Genomic DNA, 18,329 nt, shown 5'->3' on the forward strand with positions numbered 1-18,329 from the left:
GTGGGTTATTTTATATTGAATATATAGATATGTATTGTGTGTGTCTGTATGTATATATATGAATGAAATTTGGATATTGGAAGAACAGGAGAGTATGGTTGTAGTAGTTGCTTTTAAATTATCTGAGAAAAACTTCATGTTTTTATCTCTGTCAACAAAATGTAGTGTAGAATATAATGGATTGTATTACGTACAATATTATTATTTTAATGAACATTATGATAGCTTCGTAAGTTCATTATGTAATCTACAGTTCTATTTAGTGCCATTTGTTAGGACTTCACAAGTGGAAAATAATTGGCAATAGCTTATTGTGTATTATTTCTAAACTTAGTTTATATTAGCATTGCATTTCTTCATTCTTCTACACAGGTATAGACCTAGGCGATGGAGTTGTTTCAGTTTAGTTTCCTAAAGGCAGGAAAAGCCCTGAAAATTCAGGATGCTGATATAGCAGTCTTATTTGGAATATACTGGAATCCTGTGCATTTAGTCATTTTCTATTTTCAGAAGAAGAAATAGCAGTATGACACATCCGAGAGTCTGAAAAACAGCTTTTCATCTTCATACCATTTACTATAAAATGTATATGGAAATCTTCTTCAAACTGAAACCAGTAAAATCTTCAAAGATACAGAATATACTTGTAACATTTAGTTTTAAGTGACTTTTAAAACTTTTCACCACATCTTTACAGAACAAGTCATAGTTCTACAGTGTCGTGTCTTCATGAGTATAATGAAAATTAGAATCCTAATTAGTGGAAATTATACATAGTTTATCATTCTTTTGGCTCTTATTCCTACATAGCAGAAGAGTAAAATAACATATCCAATGATTTCAGTTTTCAGAAAACAAGATCCTGTCTCTGACCTTTGAAGTTTAATGTATCCTATTCTTATTCTTGACTTTCAATATACCTTTTCTTTTCCTGGCCTCTTCCTGTATCTTGATTACTGAATAATCTCATTCAAAATAATTTATCGGAATATATGTCTTTTTTTAAAGGAACAACACTAATAAATGGCAAATTAAACTGGACTAAAGCACCAGTAGTAACCTTGTGTTTGATATTAAACTGAGGTTCTGCTGATAGGTTTTCACCATCTCTTCTGTATATTTATTAACAGAAATGTAATTGTCCTATATCAGTAATTGAACCCAGCATTTTTTTCCTGTTGAACTTGATTTCATTCAACTTAAAGATTAACAGAAAACTAATTCTTAAAACCCCAGATCCAGGTGGTAGTCTGTGAAGGCATTTTGGAAGGAAGACTTGTTCCATATTTAATAGTAATTCCATTTAGCATCTCTACTGAAAATCAATCACCATTATAGTTTTTTAAAGTTACTTTGAATCATTTTTCTTTTATATCTTATTCTGTATTGATAGTAACTTTATTAAGTGGTTTAATTTTTTATAATTATAAATGATCAACTTCTCATGTGTATGTTCTAATTCCTCCTTTTTATAATTTATTACATTACATACAAACAGAAAAGTGCACAATTCATAACTGAAAACTTTGTGAATTGCCACAGAGGGACCACATCAGTGTAACCACTAGGTGAAGATATAAAATATCAATCAATACCCTAGAAGCCTCCTTTGTACCCCCACTCAGATATTACTCTCTCTGTTCCCAAGGAAACCAGTCTTCTGACTACTTCTGTTGTTGAAATTTGTACAAAATTTTGTAAACTTTTGTCTGGCTTATTTTGACATTATGTTTATGAGATTGGCCCATGTTGTTGCATGTAGCAGTACTGTTCATTCACTCTCATCAATGTAAGGATTCAATCGAAATCATAGAATTTATTTGCTGTTTCTGTTAGAAATTTGAGTGCTTTCAGTTTGGGCTGTTTGAGAGAATGATGCTGTGAAGATTCTTGTACATGGTGTTCTTGCATGTATTTCTGTTGAATACATAGGAGTGAAAGTGGTAGGTCATAGTTTTAAAACTTGAGTAGATAATGCCAAACAGTTTTCCAAAGTGATTATACCAATTTACACTTTATTAGCAGCACATGGGTTTCAGTTGTTCCATACATATCCCTGTCAATACCTTGGGTATTATCAGTCTTTTAATATTGAATATTCTGGTTAGTATATATTGCTGTCTCGTTGAGATTATAACTTCTATATCACTATTTAGTAATATTAGTGAGCATCTTTTAATAGGGTTATAGGGCATTAAGATATCCTCTTGATGAAGTGTCTCTTGATTTAAGTCTCTTGTCCCTTTATTGTACTGGGTCATCTGTTTTTTTTCTTTATTACTTAAGATACAAGCCCTTTGTTGGCGATAATACTTTAACAGATACCTTCTTCCACTTGTGGCTTACCTTTTACTCTCTTCATGATACTCTTTGAAAATAACAGAAGTTCTTAATTTTAGTGTGGTTCAATTTATCAGTCTTTAAAGCTAGTGCTGTTTGTACCCTGCTTAAGAAATCTTTGCTTACCTTGAAGTGATAAAATAGTCTCCTGTATTATCTTCTGGAAACTTTTTTTTTATCTTTCAAATTTAGTGAGGTTGTGAAGTATGTATTGTATGTATGTGTGTGTACACACATACACATACTTACATACACATACATATATATATGTCTTACTATACATTCTGTATTCTCTTCCACTGATTGATTTTATTACAGTGTGTTAATTATGAAAATCTTAATATTTGGTAGAGAATATCTTCCCAACTTTTTTCTCCATAATTATCTTGACTCATCACAGCCCTTATATTTCCACATGAATTTTAGAATCAGATTATAAATTTTTACCAAAAAAATCCTACTGGGAATTTGATTGGAATTGAATTGAACCTGTGGCTCAATTTGTGAAGAAATGACATTTTCATAGTATTGGGCCTTCTGATCCATGAAAATTATAGATCTATCCATTTATTTAGACTTTCTTTAATTTCTCTAAACATAAATATTTGTTTAAATATCTCCTACATTTTTTATTAGATTTATTCCTAGGTATTTAATGTTTTGCAGTGCCGTTGTAAAAGGGGCCTTTTCTATTTCTGATTGTTCCTGTTTATATAAACACAATTTATTTTTTATGTATTGAATAAAACATTTGAGTATAATGGTTTGTTTTGGCTCTACATTATTTAAAATGTTTCTGTATACACAGTCATGTCAATTGCAAATAATGAGAAATTTTGTCTTCCTTTCTATCCTTATACTTTTCTTTTTTCTCTTGCCTTATTGCACTGGCTAGAACCACTTGTCCAGTCTTGAATACAAATAATGATAGAAGGCATCCTTGTATACTTTCAATATTTCTCCATTAAGGTATGATGTTTGCTGTGGTTTTTATTATAGAAGCCCTGTATCACAGTAAGAATAGTCCCTTCAAGTCCCTTCCTAGTTTGTTAAGAGATTTTATCACAAATGGGTGATGAATTTTTTCTGTATCTATTTAGATAACTATATCATTTTGTCTATTATTCTTTTAATGTGGTGAACTGCATTGATTGATGTTTGAATGTGACATCAGTCTTGCATTTCTGAAATAAACCCAGTTTGGTCATGGTACATTATCCTTTTTATGTATTGATGAATTTGATTTTTGATACTTTCTTTAGGATTTTGTATCTATGTTCATTCATAAGATTGGCCCATAATTTTCCTCATAAAAACATTAGGAAGTTTTTTCTCTTTTACCATTCTGTGGGAGAGTTTGTTTAAGATTGGTGTTTATTTTTTGGATATGTGGAATATCATTTAAGAAGCCATCTTAGTTTAGAGTTTTCAGCCTTTCTTTTATTACACTGTATGCATTTCCAGGCTACAAATTGACCTTTTAAGTGTGGTTATAGCTGCATCACATATGTTTTGATGTACTTTATTTTTATCATCATCTTTTTGAAAATATTTTGATTTCCTTTCACGAGTATAAATTTCTAAACATATGACGATTTTTTAGTTATATTGTTTTTATTTTACTATGATTGGAAAGTATATTATGTATCATTTCAGTCCTTTGTCTTTTGTTTTTTAATGACCAATTAAAGTAAATATTTCATGCCTGCTTAAAAAGAATGTGTTTCCAGTTGTTAATTGCTGTGTATTAGTTTGCTAGGGTTGCTGTGACAAAGTACCACAATCTGGATGGCTTCAGCAACAGAAATTTATTCTCCAACAGTTCTGGAGGCTAGAAATCAGAAATCAAGGTGTTGTTGGGGCCATGTTCCCTCTGAAGCTGGTAGGGGAGAATTTCCTTGCCACTTTTAGCTTCCAGTGTTTGCCAGTAGTCCTTTAGTTCATTGGCTTATAGATGTATTACTCCAATCTCTGCCTGTGTTGGATATGGTTATTTTCTCCCTGTGTGTCCCTGTGTCTTTACGTGGCATTCTCCTCTCTGTGTTTCTCTATTCCTATAAGGTTATCAATCATAGTAGATTAAGGGTCCACCCTACTCCAGTATGACCTCATCTTAACTAATTACATTTGCAGTTACCCTGTTTCCAAATAAGGTCACATTCTGAGGTACTAGGGGTTAGGACTTCAATGTATCTTTTTTGGGCACACAGTTCAACTCATAAATTAAGCCAAGTTTACTAATTATATGTATAAATTTATTTATCTTTCATGTTTTTTTGGCCTGCTTATTCTATTACTATGAGGGGGTCATGAAAATCACCTACTATGACTACAAATTTATCTTTTCCTCCTTTTGTTTCTGTCAGTTTTTGCTTTTTATATTTTGAGGTTGTGTATTAGGTGCATAGAAATCTAGAATTGTTATATTTTTCTGGTGAAGTGTACCTTTTATTATTATACTGTGTCATTCTGTCTCTATCACGCATCCCTGCCTTAAAGAATACGTTTTCTGATATTAACATAGCCTTACAAGCTTTCTTTTGATTAGGGTTGCATGTGTATTTTTTTCTATATTTTAACTTTTACTTTCCCTGAATCTTAGTCTTAAGATGAGCCCAATATATGGTTAGGTTTTGTTGTTGTTGTCGCTGAAGTTCGTTTTTGTTGAAAGTCTGTGTTTTGAGTTTGCTCAGCTTGAACTGAATATACTTATTGAAATGTTTAGAATTAAGTCTGTTGTCTTGCCATTTGCTTTCTATTCCTTGTTCTGTGTCCCTATTCTATTTCCCTTTTCTCCTTTCTTGCCTTCTTTTGATGGATTATTTATTTGCCCTTTTCTCTCTTCTTCTTTTAGCTGTATTAGTCATAGAGTCTTTATTATCCTTTTAGTTATTACCCTGTAGTCTCCAACATGTATTCTTAACTCACTGAAATCTAATATTAATTACTGCTTTTATTCCATTCCAGACAATGCAAGGACCTTAGTACACTCTTAACTTTTAAAATTTTCTCTTCCAGTTTTGTGTAGTGTCTTGATATTTCTGTATGTCTTTAACTTATATGTTTTAACTCCCCACCTACCAAATTATAATAGTGTTAATATAGATTAGTATTCATTTACCATTTATATATCATTTCCTTTGCTCTTTATTTCCTCCTATGTGTCAACTATGATTATTTCTTTATTCTGCTCAAAGAACATTTCATTTGTGTTTTCTTTGGTATGAATATACCTATGACAGGTTACCTCAGTTTTGTTTGCCTGAATATGTCTTTAATTCACCTGCCTTTTGAAAGGGTATTTTTTACTAGATCAGCAGTTACTTTCCTTTAATTCTCTGAGCTTATTAATTCCACTCACTGTCTTCTGGCTTCTGTTGTTTCTGTTGAGAAGTCAGCTATAATTTGCTTATTACTCCTTTATTGTAAACCTCCCCACCCCCCCCCAGCTACTTTAATATTTTCTCTTGTGATTTTCACAAGTGTTACTGTGATAGACTTACGTGTAGCTTTCTTAGTTTTTATCTTAAATGGCACTTTCACCACTTCTAAAATCTGTGGATCAGTGTTTTTCACTTGTTTTAGAAAGTTCTAAGTGATTCTCTTTTCATGTATTGCTTTTGTCCCATTTTGTCTATCCTTTCTATTCTTCCAGTTATACATTTCTTCCAGTTATACATTTCCAGTTTACATTTCCATTTCTTCCAGTTATACATTTCTTCCAGTTATACATTTCTTAGGCCATTTTACTGTATCCCATTTATCTACTATGTTCTTTCTGTTCTTTTCCATTCTTTTGTATGTTTAGTTTTTTATATTTTCTTCAGACCTATCTTTTGGTTCATGAATTCTTTTTTTCATCTGTGTCTAGCATAATAAAACCATTATTTGAATTTATTTCTCAGTTCTAAAATTTCATTTGACTTTTTTTTATGATTTACACTTTCCCTCCAAAATTTTCAGGTTTGTTTTTTATTTCCTTGAGTATATTAGTCATAATTATTTTAATATCTAGTTCTGAAAACTTTATCTACATTTCCTGTAGATCTGTTACTGTTGACTTTTGTTTCTTGTGCTTTTAGGTCACATTGTATCTCTTTATTTGATTGGTTCTTTTCGATTGAATTCCAGATATTGTATATGAAAAAAGTGAACGTGCTGTTAACTTTATTCAGAGAGGATTTATTTTTGCTTCAGAAAGGTGACCAAAGGACTGGCAATCCCACATTGTCTTAATCCAGGCAGGGATTGAGAAGATTTGAATTTAGTCATCATTAAAGTTGGTCTACTTCTGGTTCAGTTTTATTCACGGTTCCAGACTTGCCTCATCAGTAGCTCCTCAGTTCCAGTTTTTGTCCTCTTGTCCTCAGAAATTTGTCTGTCTCTTGCCATCTTCCCTTGCCTTTCAGATTCTTTAGAATTGGCCAATCCTCCTAGGCAAAACACACCTCCAGAAGACGTGCGCACCTCTTTGGGTTTCTTGTCTAAGATCACAGTCCCACAATTCTTCAGTCTTGGCCATTCTCAGTGCTTTCATCTAGGTAGTTTTGCTTTTAATAATTGTCTAGGTGTTATAGTTCTCACTGGGTGGGGGGGTTGATTAAATTACCTATTTCGTTATGTAAAACTCAGAAAATACTGTGACTGTTTTTTCTGCTGAGTTACCTTCAAGATGGGTATTTAAAAATCTATAGTTTTGTGTGGATCATCAAACATTTTTCATTTGTTCATACTCTAATGCAGTTTCTTAGCATAGCTTTGGATATACATTCCTATGGAGAGAGATCCACCAAAATGGATGGATGTCCAGAGTTGTACTATATATGGCTAAACTAGGCTTCTAAAGTTTAGCTGTTAATAACCCAGATATTTTTTATGGTATTATTTTGGCCATTTATTTCTTTTTAAGATGGAAAGAAAGGATATTGATATTTTTCAAATTCACTTAGATTCTTTGGCTATCCGCTTATCAAAAATTGGGCAATCTCAGTTGTTTTTAAAATCCTTTTCTTATTTTATTGGTAGAGTAGTACTTCTTGGAGAAACCAACTAATAAGGACTTAATTTGTATAGAAAGATATGTTTTTTCTGTTAATGTATTAACTCATAATTTTCATTCCAAAATCAAAATACTGTTCTCTTTGTTCATCTTTGTAGAACTTCAGAAATAACTATCACTTTTTTCTTTTCCTCTAAATTTATTTTCATATTTACTGATCAAATACTTTTAACCTAAAGTTATCAAGGATTCCATGCACTTCCAAGATAAGGGGTAACATCAATCTAAAGACTCAGTTCTTTTCTGTCTTCACTGCTTACAGACAGGGAACACAGTCTCTTCAGCCTGGACTTATGTAGAAGAATTTGGAGAAAATAAACAGGTAAGAAAAAGTCTCTTAGGAATATTAAGTGATATATTTAGTTTCCAGAAAGCCAGTTATAAATTATTCTTCTTATGGTTTTAAGAAGAAATAGTTAAAATTGTTCAGTGAAACCTTGTGAAAATGTTTAATTATTATAGTTTTGTTAATTATAGATGCATTAAGCAAAGTTTTAAAGAGTTAAACTGACTTCTATATTTCAGGTCTTCTGAAAACTTTTAACATGCTAGTGTGTACATTGTGAACCACCAGGATGGCAAACAGTATTAAGGTGGATGTAGTTGGAATGAGTGTATTATAAAGTAGATTACCCAGAATTTCTCAAACTTATTTGAAAATGGAACTCTAGTTTTTTCAAACTTACTAAACCAAAATTATTATTGATACAATTTAGAATAAAAGTTATGTTTATTAGGATTCACTGTTTAGTTTTTCCAACATGGTACTGAGAAGGATAAGTTTTAGTAGGAAGCTAAAGGTAGTTTATAATAAGTTTGAGTAAAGATTATTACTATCCAAACTCCTTTTTACATGTAGAGGCAAAAAGAATGTTGTAGTTCCCTGGGTAGTAATCCGTATGTTCTTGAGTAGGTTACAATCCTAGTTTGCTATAGCTTGGATCATAATTTTCCCTCTCATAGGCTGCTCTTTTATTCCTCTTTTTCCAAAATGGTATAGAAACTAGCATGGAAAGGAATTTGATGTTAATTCAATCTCTTAATACAAAAGTAGCAAACTGGAAGCTCTTGATATGATTTGTTTGGTCTCTTCAGTTTTTTGAAAGGAAAGCAGCTGGGTTTCATTTCAGTACAAATAGCTGGACAGCATTTGTTTTATATTTGTTCCTTTTTGAGTTCTTCTTTTGTTTGTTACATCTTGGACTCTGAAGGCATTTGAGTTTGTAATTGCTGTGTTTAATGTATTTTAAGAATTTTCTGCTTTGTTTTTAATGTTTTCCCATTATATAGTATCCCTATTAAAAGTTCTTCCCAAACTGATTTGCCAAGTTGTTGAGTGAAATAACTGTTTCTGTGGTCAAGTTTGGGAAGAACCATGTACTATGTATACTCCCCTTGGAAATCATAATGCATGTTAGCATCCTGAATAATTGCAGTAGCAATTTGTTTAGCTGTTAAACCCATCTTTCCTAAAATTTTCCCAATGTTTTTTGGCCTAAGGGATTCTTGTTTTGACAAGGTACTTGAATTGTGTGGGATGTAGTTTGAGAAACATTTAAACTAACCTAGAGAAACACTTGGGATTTCTTTATAACTTTTTTGAGGTATAATTGAAATACAATAAAATGCACATATTTAAAGTGTACACTTTGGTCAGTTTTGCTTTATGTATAAGTCTGTGAAATGACACCAAAATCAAGAAAATAAACATTTCTATCACCTCTACTATAATCCATTCCTCCTACTCTCTTTCCTAGGCAACCACTGAACTGATTGCTGTCACTGTAGTGACATTAGTTTGCATTTTCTGGGATTTCAAACCCTTGTTTTTGAAGTTTAAATTATAATCTTTAGAGATAATTTAGAATGAAATGGCTGTAATTTCTTAAAAATAAAAGTACTGATATCTGACAAAGTATATGTTTATGATTGTTATACAATATTGAAGTTTCAGAGTAAGAATTTAAAATCCAAATCACTCTTTCAAAATTATATGGGAAAATACGTTGTAAATTAAAAAACTAATTTAGTTGAAAACAGAAATAGATGATTTTTCCCCCAAAATTGAATCTGAAAAATATAATCATCTAGTAAAATCAGAGAACTAATTAACTAGAACCTTATAAGGAAACAGTTATAGACAATAATTTTCTTATCCAGCCACCTGTTGCTAAGATTATCATACTCAAACCTTCCTATAAATCATCTTAAAACAGAAATAGTGGCCTGAGTTACCCTGTGGGCCTAGTCTTAGAAAAAATGTTGGTCATTGCCCATCTACTTTTTGCCCTTTGCTGTCAGTCACCTGATAGGAAAAATTAAGTAGACAATAAAAATACTTTTTAAAAATTGAAGTAGGGAAAATAAATGAAGTAAAAATGCCAGTAAATTTGATAATACTAGTGTATTCCAGCCAAAAGTATCACTTAAAAATTTATAGTTAATGATTTTTAAATATTTCATAGGTTATAAGTTGCTTAATAAGTACCAATACTGAAAATTCTTTCCTCTGCCTTATAGTTAGCTCTTGGTCTTCAGTACTGGGAGAAAGTACAAAATAATAAATGATAAATGTTAATAATATTCTAATACAGATGATTTTTGTAAATCTCTGTGTTTGAACCCAGCTGTATTTTATATTCTGGATATGTATAATAAATACTGTTACCAAAAACTTGTTTTGCAGATGAAATTCAGTGGTTCAGTAAAAGAAAGTTATTGAGTTATAGTTATGACTCTTGGAATGTTAGAAATTGAAATAATAAAATGGTAAAATGAAATTTTTTCCAAAATTTTTATAAAGATCTCATAGAAATCTAAAGAAATACTTAAAATATGTATTAAGGTGGGAAATGTATTTCATAGGTTAAAATATCAGGTGCTTCAAACCTTATACATTGCTGTTGGAAGTGTTAAAATGGTACAGCTGCCTTGGAAAATATTTGGCAATACCTCAGAAAGTTAAACGTAGAGTTTACCATATGACCCAGCAATTCCATTCCTAGTTATTTACTCAAGAGAATTGAAGACATATGTCCACACAAAATCTTGTGCATATTATTCCTTAGCGGCATTATTCCTAATGGCCAAAAGGTGGGAGCAACCTGGATGTCCATTGACTAATGAATGGATAAACAAAATGCAGTATCTCCAGACAGTGGTTATAAAAAGGAATGAAGTTCTGATACATACTACACAGATGAACCTTGAAAATATTATGCTAAGAAGCCAGTTAAAAAAGACCACATAAATTATATGATTCCACTTATATGAAAAATCCAGAATAGGCAAATCTATAGAAACAGAAAAATTAGTGGTTGCTGGGTCTGGTGGAGAGGGAGTGGGGGGCGACTGCTAGTAAGTACAGAGTTTCTGTTGAGGGTGATGAAAATTTCTGGATAGTGGAGTTTGGTTGCACAACTTTGTAAATATACTAAAAACCACTGAATTGTACAGTTTAAAAAGGTGCATCAAAAAGAGAGGGGGTGGGTGGTGAAGGTAGAACTCAGAGCTAACAAGGAAAAGAAAAAAACCAATTATGAAGAGTTTACTTTCTAATGGAAAATTAGTTTAAAGAATATATGGTCAGAAACAAACTAAAAGAAAAAGATTAGTATGAGAAAATGGTTTCAACTGAACTCACTTTAAGGTCTCTATTAAGGGTTTCCCCCTCTTCATATGAAACGAAAGCAGCTAGAGGATCTGTGATGTTCGGTCAAGAGGTGTAAGAGAATTAGAAACAAAAAAGGGACACACAAGAAGAGAGTAAATCAGTATATATCTATTGCTTAGTTTTCACTGAGGAACATATTGGTGGTATTCATCTCTTGTGCTGGACAGAGAAAGGTAGGAGACCAAATTATAATCGCTGCAGAGGCGGGACTGGCAAGCAGGTGATGAATGTGCTGCCAGGCTCTGCTCTTGTGCCCATGTCAGATGTGGCGCTACAGTTACTACTCACTTTCTTGCTCATTCCAGACACAGCTTCAGAATCCCTTGGAATCCAGGGTCCTTTTAGCGATTACTGCTTGATTCGAATTGGCACTTAAGGTTAAGCCTATTTACTAGTCTTAATATAGGTCAAAGTTATTCTGTAAAAATGTGTCCATTCAACATATAAATATGAAATTTTAGAGGATTTGATCAAAATGTTATCTCTAATAATTATATTAAAGCGTTAAAAGGGCCTTTTCTTCAAATGAAGTGTTACATAAAAGTTTAGCATATAAAGCAAGGGAATGCAGAGCTGTGTGAATTTAAGTGGGAAGTGTGGGCGTGGGCAGGCTCAAGCAGAAGCCAGGTAGCTTAGAGCACCCTCTACTTTATTTCTCTCCCCCTACGCACAACAACCTTTTGAAACGCTTTCTCTCAACCCAGTTTTGAGAAGATTGCCGGAGTAAAATGCTTGATCAAGTGGAAATAATACTTTCCTAGGAACTGGGAAGTCTAATTTTTAATTTGTTTTTTTCTCCATTTAACTGTGGGAATATGGAACAGTCACTTAATCAACCATCTTTTGTCTGTAATATTCTTCAGTGAAAGAGGTGGTTTGAATTAGAGACTTCCGAGGACTCAACCTATTGCTATTTAATATTTTGATTTAAAGAATCTAATTAGTCAAAAATTTTATTGATCTCAGTGGTAAAAAGGCAAAACCAATAAGAATGATCAAAAGGCTTGAACAGATACTTTACTGAAGAAGATGTTCCAAGTGGTCACTGAACACGTTATTAGTCATAAGGGAAATCCAAATTAAAGCTAAAATGAGATACCATTCATATCACTGGAAGAGCAATGATTAAAAACACTGGCAATAACAAATGTTGGTGAGGGTTTGGAGCAACTGGACCTCTCATATTTTATTGACGTGAGTGTAAAAATGATCACAATGCACTGTTCGGCAGTATCTATCTCTAACCTACCACCCAGCAATTCTACTCTTAGTTATTTACCCCAAAGAAATGAAAATATGTATCCACAAAAGGACTTGTATAAGAATGTGCATAACAGCTTTATCCGTAATAGTCAAAATTTAGAAACAACCCAAATTTTTATCAACAGGTGAGTGTGAGTGGATAAAGAAATTGTAGTATATTCATTCAATGGAATACTACTGAACAATAAAAAGGAAGCTACTGCTACATACAATATGAATGAATCTTAGAAATTATGTTGAGAGAAGACATAAAAAAATACTTTAAGAATACATTTTATATGAAGTCCAAGAACAGTTAAAACTAAGCTATAAAGATAGAAATCATAAAGTGGTTGCCTCCAAAGAGCTCTTGACTGGAATGGATGACGGGAACTTCTAGATTGATGGACATGTTTTATAACTTGTTTTGGGTGTTGGTTACATAGCTTTATACAGTTTTCAGAACTCATTGAAATGAACACATAGGATGTATGCATTTTATTGTATGTAAATTGTACCTCAGTTTAAAAAGTGTTAATTAAGACAGTTGAATAATTCTCAGTGTAAAACTTAAATTCTGAAATTGGCTCTGTATCGTTCCCTTAAGAAGAGGGGGGAAGGGGAGTAATATCCCAGTCTGAGGCAGAAACAGTGGGATTGAAGAGCTAAGGATGTTCATTGGGAAGAAAAAGCAGGGGTGGGCAAGTAAGTATATGTTAGGAATTTTAATTCATTTGTTAATTTGTGAATCAGTGATGTTTTCTGATTTTTATTGTCTGTGATATATAAGTTGTATGTTAGGGGAAAACATGGTTCATCTAGGTTTATCTCACAGTTATTGTCTCAAGTTTGACATGTATTATATTTTCTAATCACCCAGATGTTTTCCCGAATATATTTAGATTCTTAACTTGTAAAAAAAATATTTTTGAAATGCTTATAAACATCTGAAGTTTTTCGTTTCCTAATCTTTGTAGTATTAGGGGGAAATTTTTTTCTTGATTTATCCTCTGTGAATAAAGTTATCAAAGTGAACTTTTAATTCTATACTTTAATTTAGTCTCCTTAAAAATGTGAGAATAAAACAGTCCATTAGGGTATTTGTAAATTGAAGGTTTACATCAGGGGAATATCAGAAATACAAATTTTCAGACCTGATAAGCACTCTGCTAGTAGCCAGTTGTCTGTCTATCTTCTTTGTGAAATCTTCTCCTGAAGATCTCTTTTTTATCCACATTTCATGAGTAGGCTGCATTAGATCTTGAATGAATATAAACCCAAAGTGAAAGTGATTTCTCTGAAAACTACATTTCCCCACATACAGAAGTGTAAATATTTAAAGATCTGTTCTTCTAAATCATGTCTGTACCACACTGTTAAAATTTGAAAGAGCTAGTTATATATACATGCTTAATAAGGAATTTATTGTATTTGTGTGATAACGTTTAGAAGAAGAGTATCAGAACTTTTTTTTTTTAGCAATTATTTGAATTATCAGGAACACTAAGGTTTTTGTTTATACTCAATGCCATAACGCTTCAGGCAAAGTGGATCCTTGAAGAGAAGAAAAAAAGTTCTCTAATGCCTAGAGTTATCCTACTTTGGGATATTAGAAAAGCAAATGGTGTCAAAGTCATTCCTTATCCAGTTTCAAAATACTGAAAATATTTTGAACTGTATGCCTTGAATGTATTTATGTTTTCTTGGAACAAACTGCTTGTATTGATCTTATGGTACCATTAATAAAAATAAAAAGGTTATAAAATTATTCTAATTAGAGTTTTACAGTGCTAGAAATTAAACCTATATTTAACTGATTTTTTTTTTTTTTTTCTTAACTAGGTCCTTTCTGATGTTGCTTGAGCTTATTCTCCTGCAGTTGATCTCGTTCCTGTTGGCTTAATATTAAGTCCCATGACAATACTAAGTTAATATTCATTTTTAGGCCTCATTTGTAGCACCAGGAAAATATAGAAAAAACTTTACCTGTGCATTAGATGACCTAATTTCTTCTGTTCTTAGAAACACCATATCTTTTATAAATAATCACTTCATAGTCATTTTCACACCCTTGGCTTACTCTACACCAAAGAACATAGTTGAGTTTTTGGAAAGTACAGGATTTGCAAATTTGGTCTTTAGTACTCACACACATCTATAAACATTATAACTAATGAAGCAGGAAATTATTCATACATAAGATGAATGTTTATTGTGGAATAGTAGTATTTCAAATGTTGGTTTCTAAAGAAATAATTTGGTTTAATTTTTGGATTTTTCTGTACTGTAAGTTGATAATGGTTTCTTGAAGTTTATTTTATAAAGATGATTCATTTTACTGTTTTATGGTACCAGTAGGATTCTAATGTTAAATTGGTTTGTGGGGTTATATAAATGTTTACATTAGTATTTAAATAATGAAATATTAGACAATTTTTGCAGTCCAGGGGTAAATGTGTCTGCTGGTTTGATACCTAATACAGTTTCAAAAAAGAAGCAAATATGAATTCACTGTTTTATATCTTTTCTTCTTGGACAATCCCTTAGTGTCAGTACCAAATTTAAAAGGAGTTTCCTTGTGGATAGAGCAAGAGAAATCAGAGGTTCTCTTTTTCGGTGATCATAAAGACACAAAACAATTAATAGATATCCAAGAATGCATTCTAGTAAGATCTCTGAAGTATTGTGTCAGTGAAAGTTTACGTAATACTGACTGATGAAACTATCAGGATTTGCAGTGCAGTGAATGCTGAAACAGTCTTTACCAGCAATATAAGATTATCAGGATTTTGAATGTTAGAACATTATGTTAAACTGTGATTATAGTTTTAATGCTTTGTCTCTTTGAATTAAATTTGTAACCATAAAGATGTGAAGCATAATTGTTATGTATTTATTTACAGACTACAATTTCCGTCGCAGCTCAATAAATAGTCTTTCCCCTGTTAGTGCTACCCTCTCTTCTTGGCCTCCCAGCCTGCTTCCTTACACTTCAAGGCCTTATTCTTATCCAGGCTATCCCTTGTCACCAACAGTATCACTTGCTAATGGCAGCCATGTTGGACAGCGGCTATATATCTCCAATCAAGCCTCATTCTTCTGAAGAAAATATTATAAATAGGAGTATGAAAGTTTCCTTGTAAAACATGCAAATTAAAATACTGTTTTATTTTAGAATCGGGTTTGTACATTTGGTTTTAAAATGATAATTATATATTTATTTCAACATAGTAAATATCAGTCACAATTCAGAATAACCTACCATTGTAAAACTTTTAAAAATGCTAAGTTTAAAAAGTTACTTAGTGATTTCTCTTGATAAAGTTATAACAAACTGCTGTTCTTTTTAAACTTTTGGGATTTTAAATAACTTCTGATTCCTGAGTGGTCAGTAGAACCCAGAAGTTTTCATTGTAACTTTGCTAAATAGAGTTTCTCAAGTATTAAAGCACTTGCAGACAATGGTTACACTAGATTTGATTACCAAGGATCACTATCTGTATTAGCGATTAGAACAATTATATAAACAGAAGCATCTAACTATTATGTAGAAAGAAATGAAGGGCAAAAAGATTAACATGCAGATTTTATGCAGTACTAAAGAAAAAGCAATCTACCATTGTGGTCCTTGAAAATAACTATAAATATTTTAGTTAATTGTTTGTTGTAGAAATACATTATAATTTTGCTGTTAATGTATTTAAGGTTTTTATAGTTATGCTCCATTTGTGTTTTTGATATTCACTGTATAGTTCTTTGAGTAATAAGTGTTACGGTTTTTAATGTTGAAATCATGTGTTAATTTTTGTACTTGAATTCAAATTCTTTGACATTAAATATACAATGCTTCTAACATGCACGTGTTTCACTTTTGTTTATTGGTATGCACAAAAAAATTAGCTCTCACAACCGCTTTGACCTTCTGAGAACAATTTCCCCTACTTGGTATACATAGGCTCAGTGTCTTCATTGGGACCAAAGCAAAGGATACTGCAGAAAGAAAATTAATAGTTTTGTGAAACATAACAAAAGTCCTTTTCAGGGGCCAATAGAAATACTATTTTCATGAACCCAGTGACGTTTCCTCCATTTTTTTATGAATAATTAATGAATCCAGGTTATTTGGACTGTTTAATAGTTTAGCAGTATACATCTGTAATCAGTTTCTAATGATGGTTTGCATAATTTGTAGAGACAAAAATCTTTCCTCTTAGAATACCAGACATTAACTTTGTTGATCAACTCATTGTATGGGGTATAGGGTTTTCATTAATAGAATATGAAATAGTTGCATATATTTCTTCTACTAAATTTTTTTCCAGCAGAAGTTATTGGAGAGTAAACTAGTTTCTTTTTTCATAGAGTAATCATGGTTGTAGGTTTTTCCCTTTCATCACTTTAAGTATATCTTGCCACTCCCTTGTGGCCTGTAGAGTTTCTGTTGAAAGGTCAGTTCATAACCTTGTGGGGATTCCCTTGTATGTTATTTGTTGCTTTTCTCTTGCTTTTAATATTTTTTCTTTGTGTTTAATTTTTGTTAGTTTGATAAATACGTGTCTGCATGTTTCTCCTTGGGTTTATACTGTATGGGACTCTTTGAGCTTCCTGGACTTGATTGACTATTTTCTTTCCCATGTTAGGGGAAGTTTTCAACTATAATCTCTTCAAATATTTTCTCAGACACTTTCTTTTTTTCTTATCCTTCTGGGATGCCTATAATTCGAGTGTCAGTGTGCTTAATGTTGTCACAGAGGTCTCTGATATTGTCCTCCATTCTTCTCATTCTTTTTTCTTTATTCTGCTCTGAAGCAGTTATTTCCACCATTCTATCTTTCAGCTCTCTTATCCATTGTTCTGCCTCAGTTATTCTGCTATTGATTCCTTCTAGAGTATTTTTAATTTCAGTTATTGTGTTGTTCATTACTGTTTGTTTGCTCTTTAGTTCTTCTTGGTTCCTGTTAAACGTTTCTTGTATTTTCTCCATTCTATTTCTGAGATTTTGGATCATCTTTACTATCAATACTCTGAATTCTTTTTCAGGTGGTTTGCCTATTTCCTCTTCATTTATTTTGTCTTGTGTTTTTTATCTTGCTCCTTTACCTGCAAGATATTTCTCTGTCTTCTCATTTTGTCTAATTTACAGTATTTGAGGTCTCCTTTCCCTAGGCATTGGGGTCATAGTTCCTCTTGCTTCTGTTCTCTGCCCTCGGTGGTGAGGTTTGTCCAGTGGATTGCATAGGCTTCCTGATGGGAGAGACTGGTGCCTGCGTTCTGTTGGGTGGAGCTGAGTCTCCACTCTGCACTCCACTCCATCAGTCTCCACTCTGATGAGCAGGGCCATTTCAGGTGGTGTGTTTTGGGGTGTCTGTGAGCTTAGTGTGACTTTATGTAGTCTGTGTGCTGATGGGTTGTTTTGTGTTCCTGTCTTGTTTGTCATTTGGTGTGAGGCGTCCAGCACTGGGAGTGGCTGGCAGTTGGGTGGAGTCAGGTCTTGGATTCAGGAAGAGGCCTTTGTGAGAGCTCTCAGTGATTAACCTTCCCTTGGGCCGGGAATTCTCTAGTGGTCTAGCATCTTGGACTCGGTGCTCCCACCCCAGAGCCTCAGGCTTGATTTCCTGTCAAGGAACCAAGACCCCAAGAGTTGCTCATCCCAGCAGTAAAGGGGATTAAAAAAAAAAAAGTCTAACAAAACCCCAGAAAAATGGTAAAAAGTAAAATCAAACAAACAAAAACAGAAACAAGGAAACACGCACACACACAGAAGTAACAAAAACGGAACCAAATAAAACAAAAATCAAGAAAACAACCAGACAAAGAACCCCAGAACAAAATCAAACAATTAAAAAGAAAACTGACAGAAACACAAAACCGAAAAACAAAAAGCAGAGTGCCAACTGAAGAATGAAGCAAAGAAACCAACAAAAATGATTTAAAAAGAGAAAGAAAAAGAGGGGAAAGAAGACATAACAGAAAAGCAATGTAGAAAGAGAAATATAAAAAAATAAAATAGAAAAT

General features: G+C 32.5%; 1 protein-coding gene across 2 annotated transcripts in view; it reads left to right on the plus strand.

Annotated features, from left to right (window-relative positions):
* The window catches only part of RBM46 (RNA binding motif protein 46), a gene marked incomplete at both ends in the record, with an annotated part of 31,343 nt that extends 15,926 nt beyond the window's left edge, over nt 1-15,417 (plus strand). The window contains one exon of one of the 2 annotated variants that reach the window (XM_082653593.1): nt 15,218-15,417. In XM_082653593.1, the coding sequence (XP_082509719.1) occupies nt 15,218-15,417 (200 nt within the window). Of the gene's footprint in view, nt 1-7,661; nt 7,718-15,217 lie in introns of those variants that run through there. The other variant, XM_082653594.1, reaches the window with a different exon arrangement.
* Between the last annotated feature and the right edge of the window lie 2,912 nt (nt 15,418-18,329).

Source organism: Grampus griseus (genome assembly GCF_964374135.1).
Source record: "Grampus griseus genome assembly, chromosome: 4".
NCBI classification, from domain to species: Eukaryota; Metazoa; Chordata; class Mammalia; order Artiodactyla; family Delphinidae; genus Grampus; species Grampus griseus.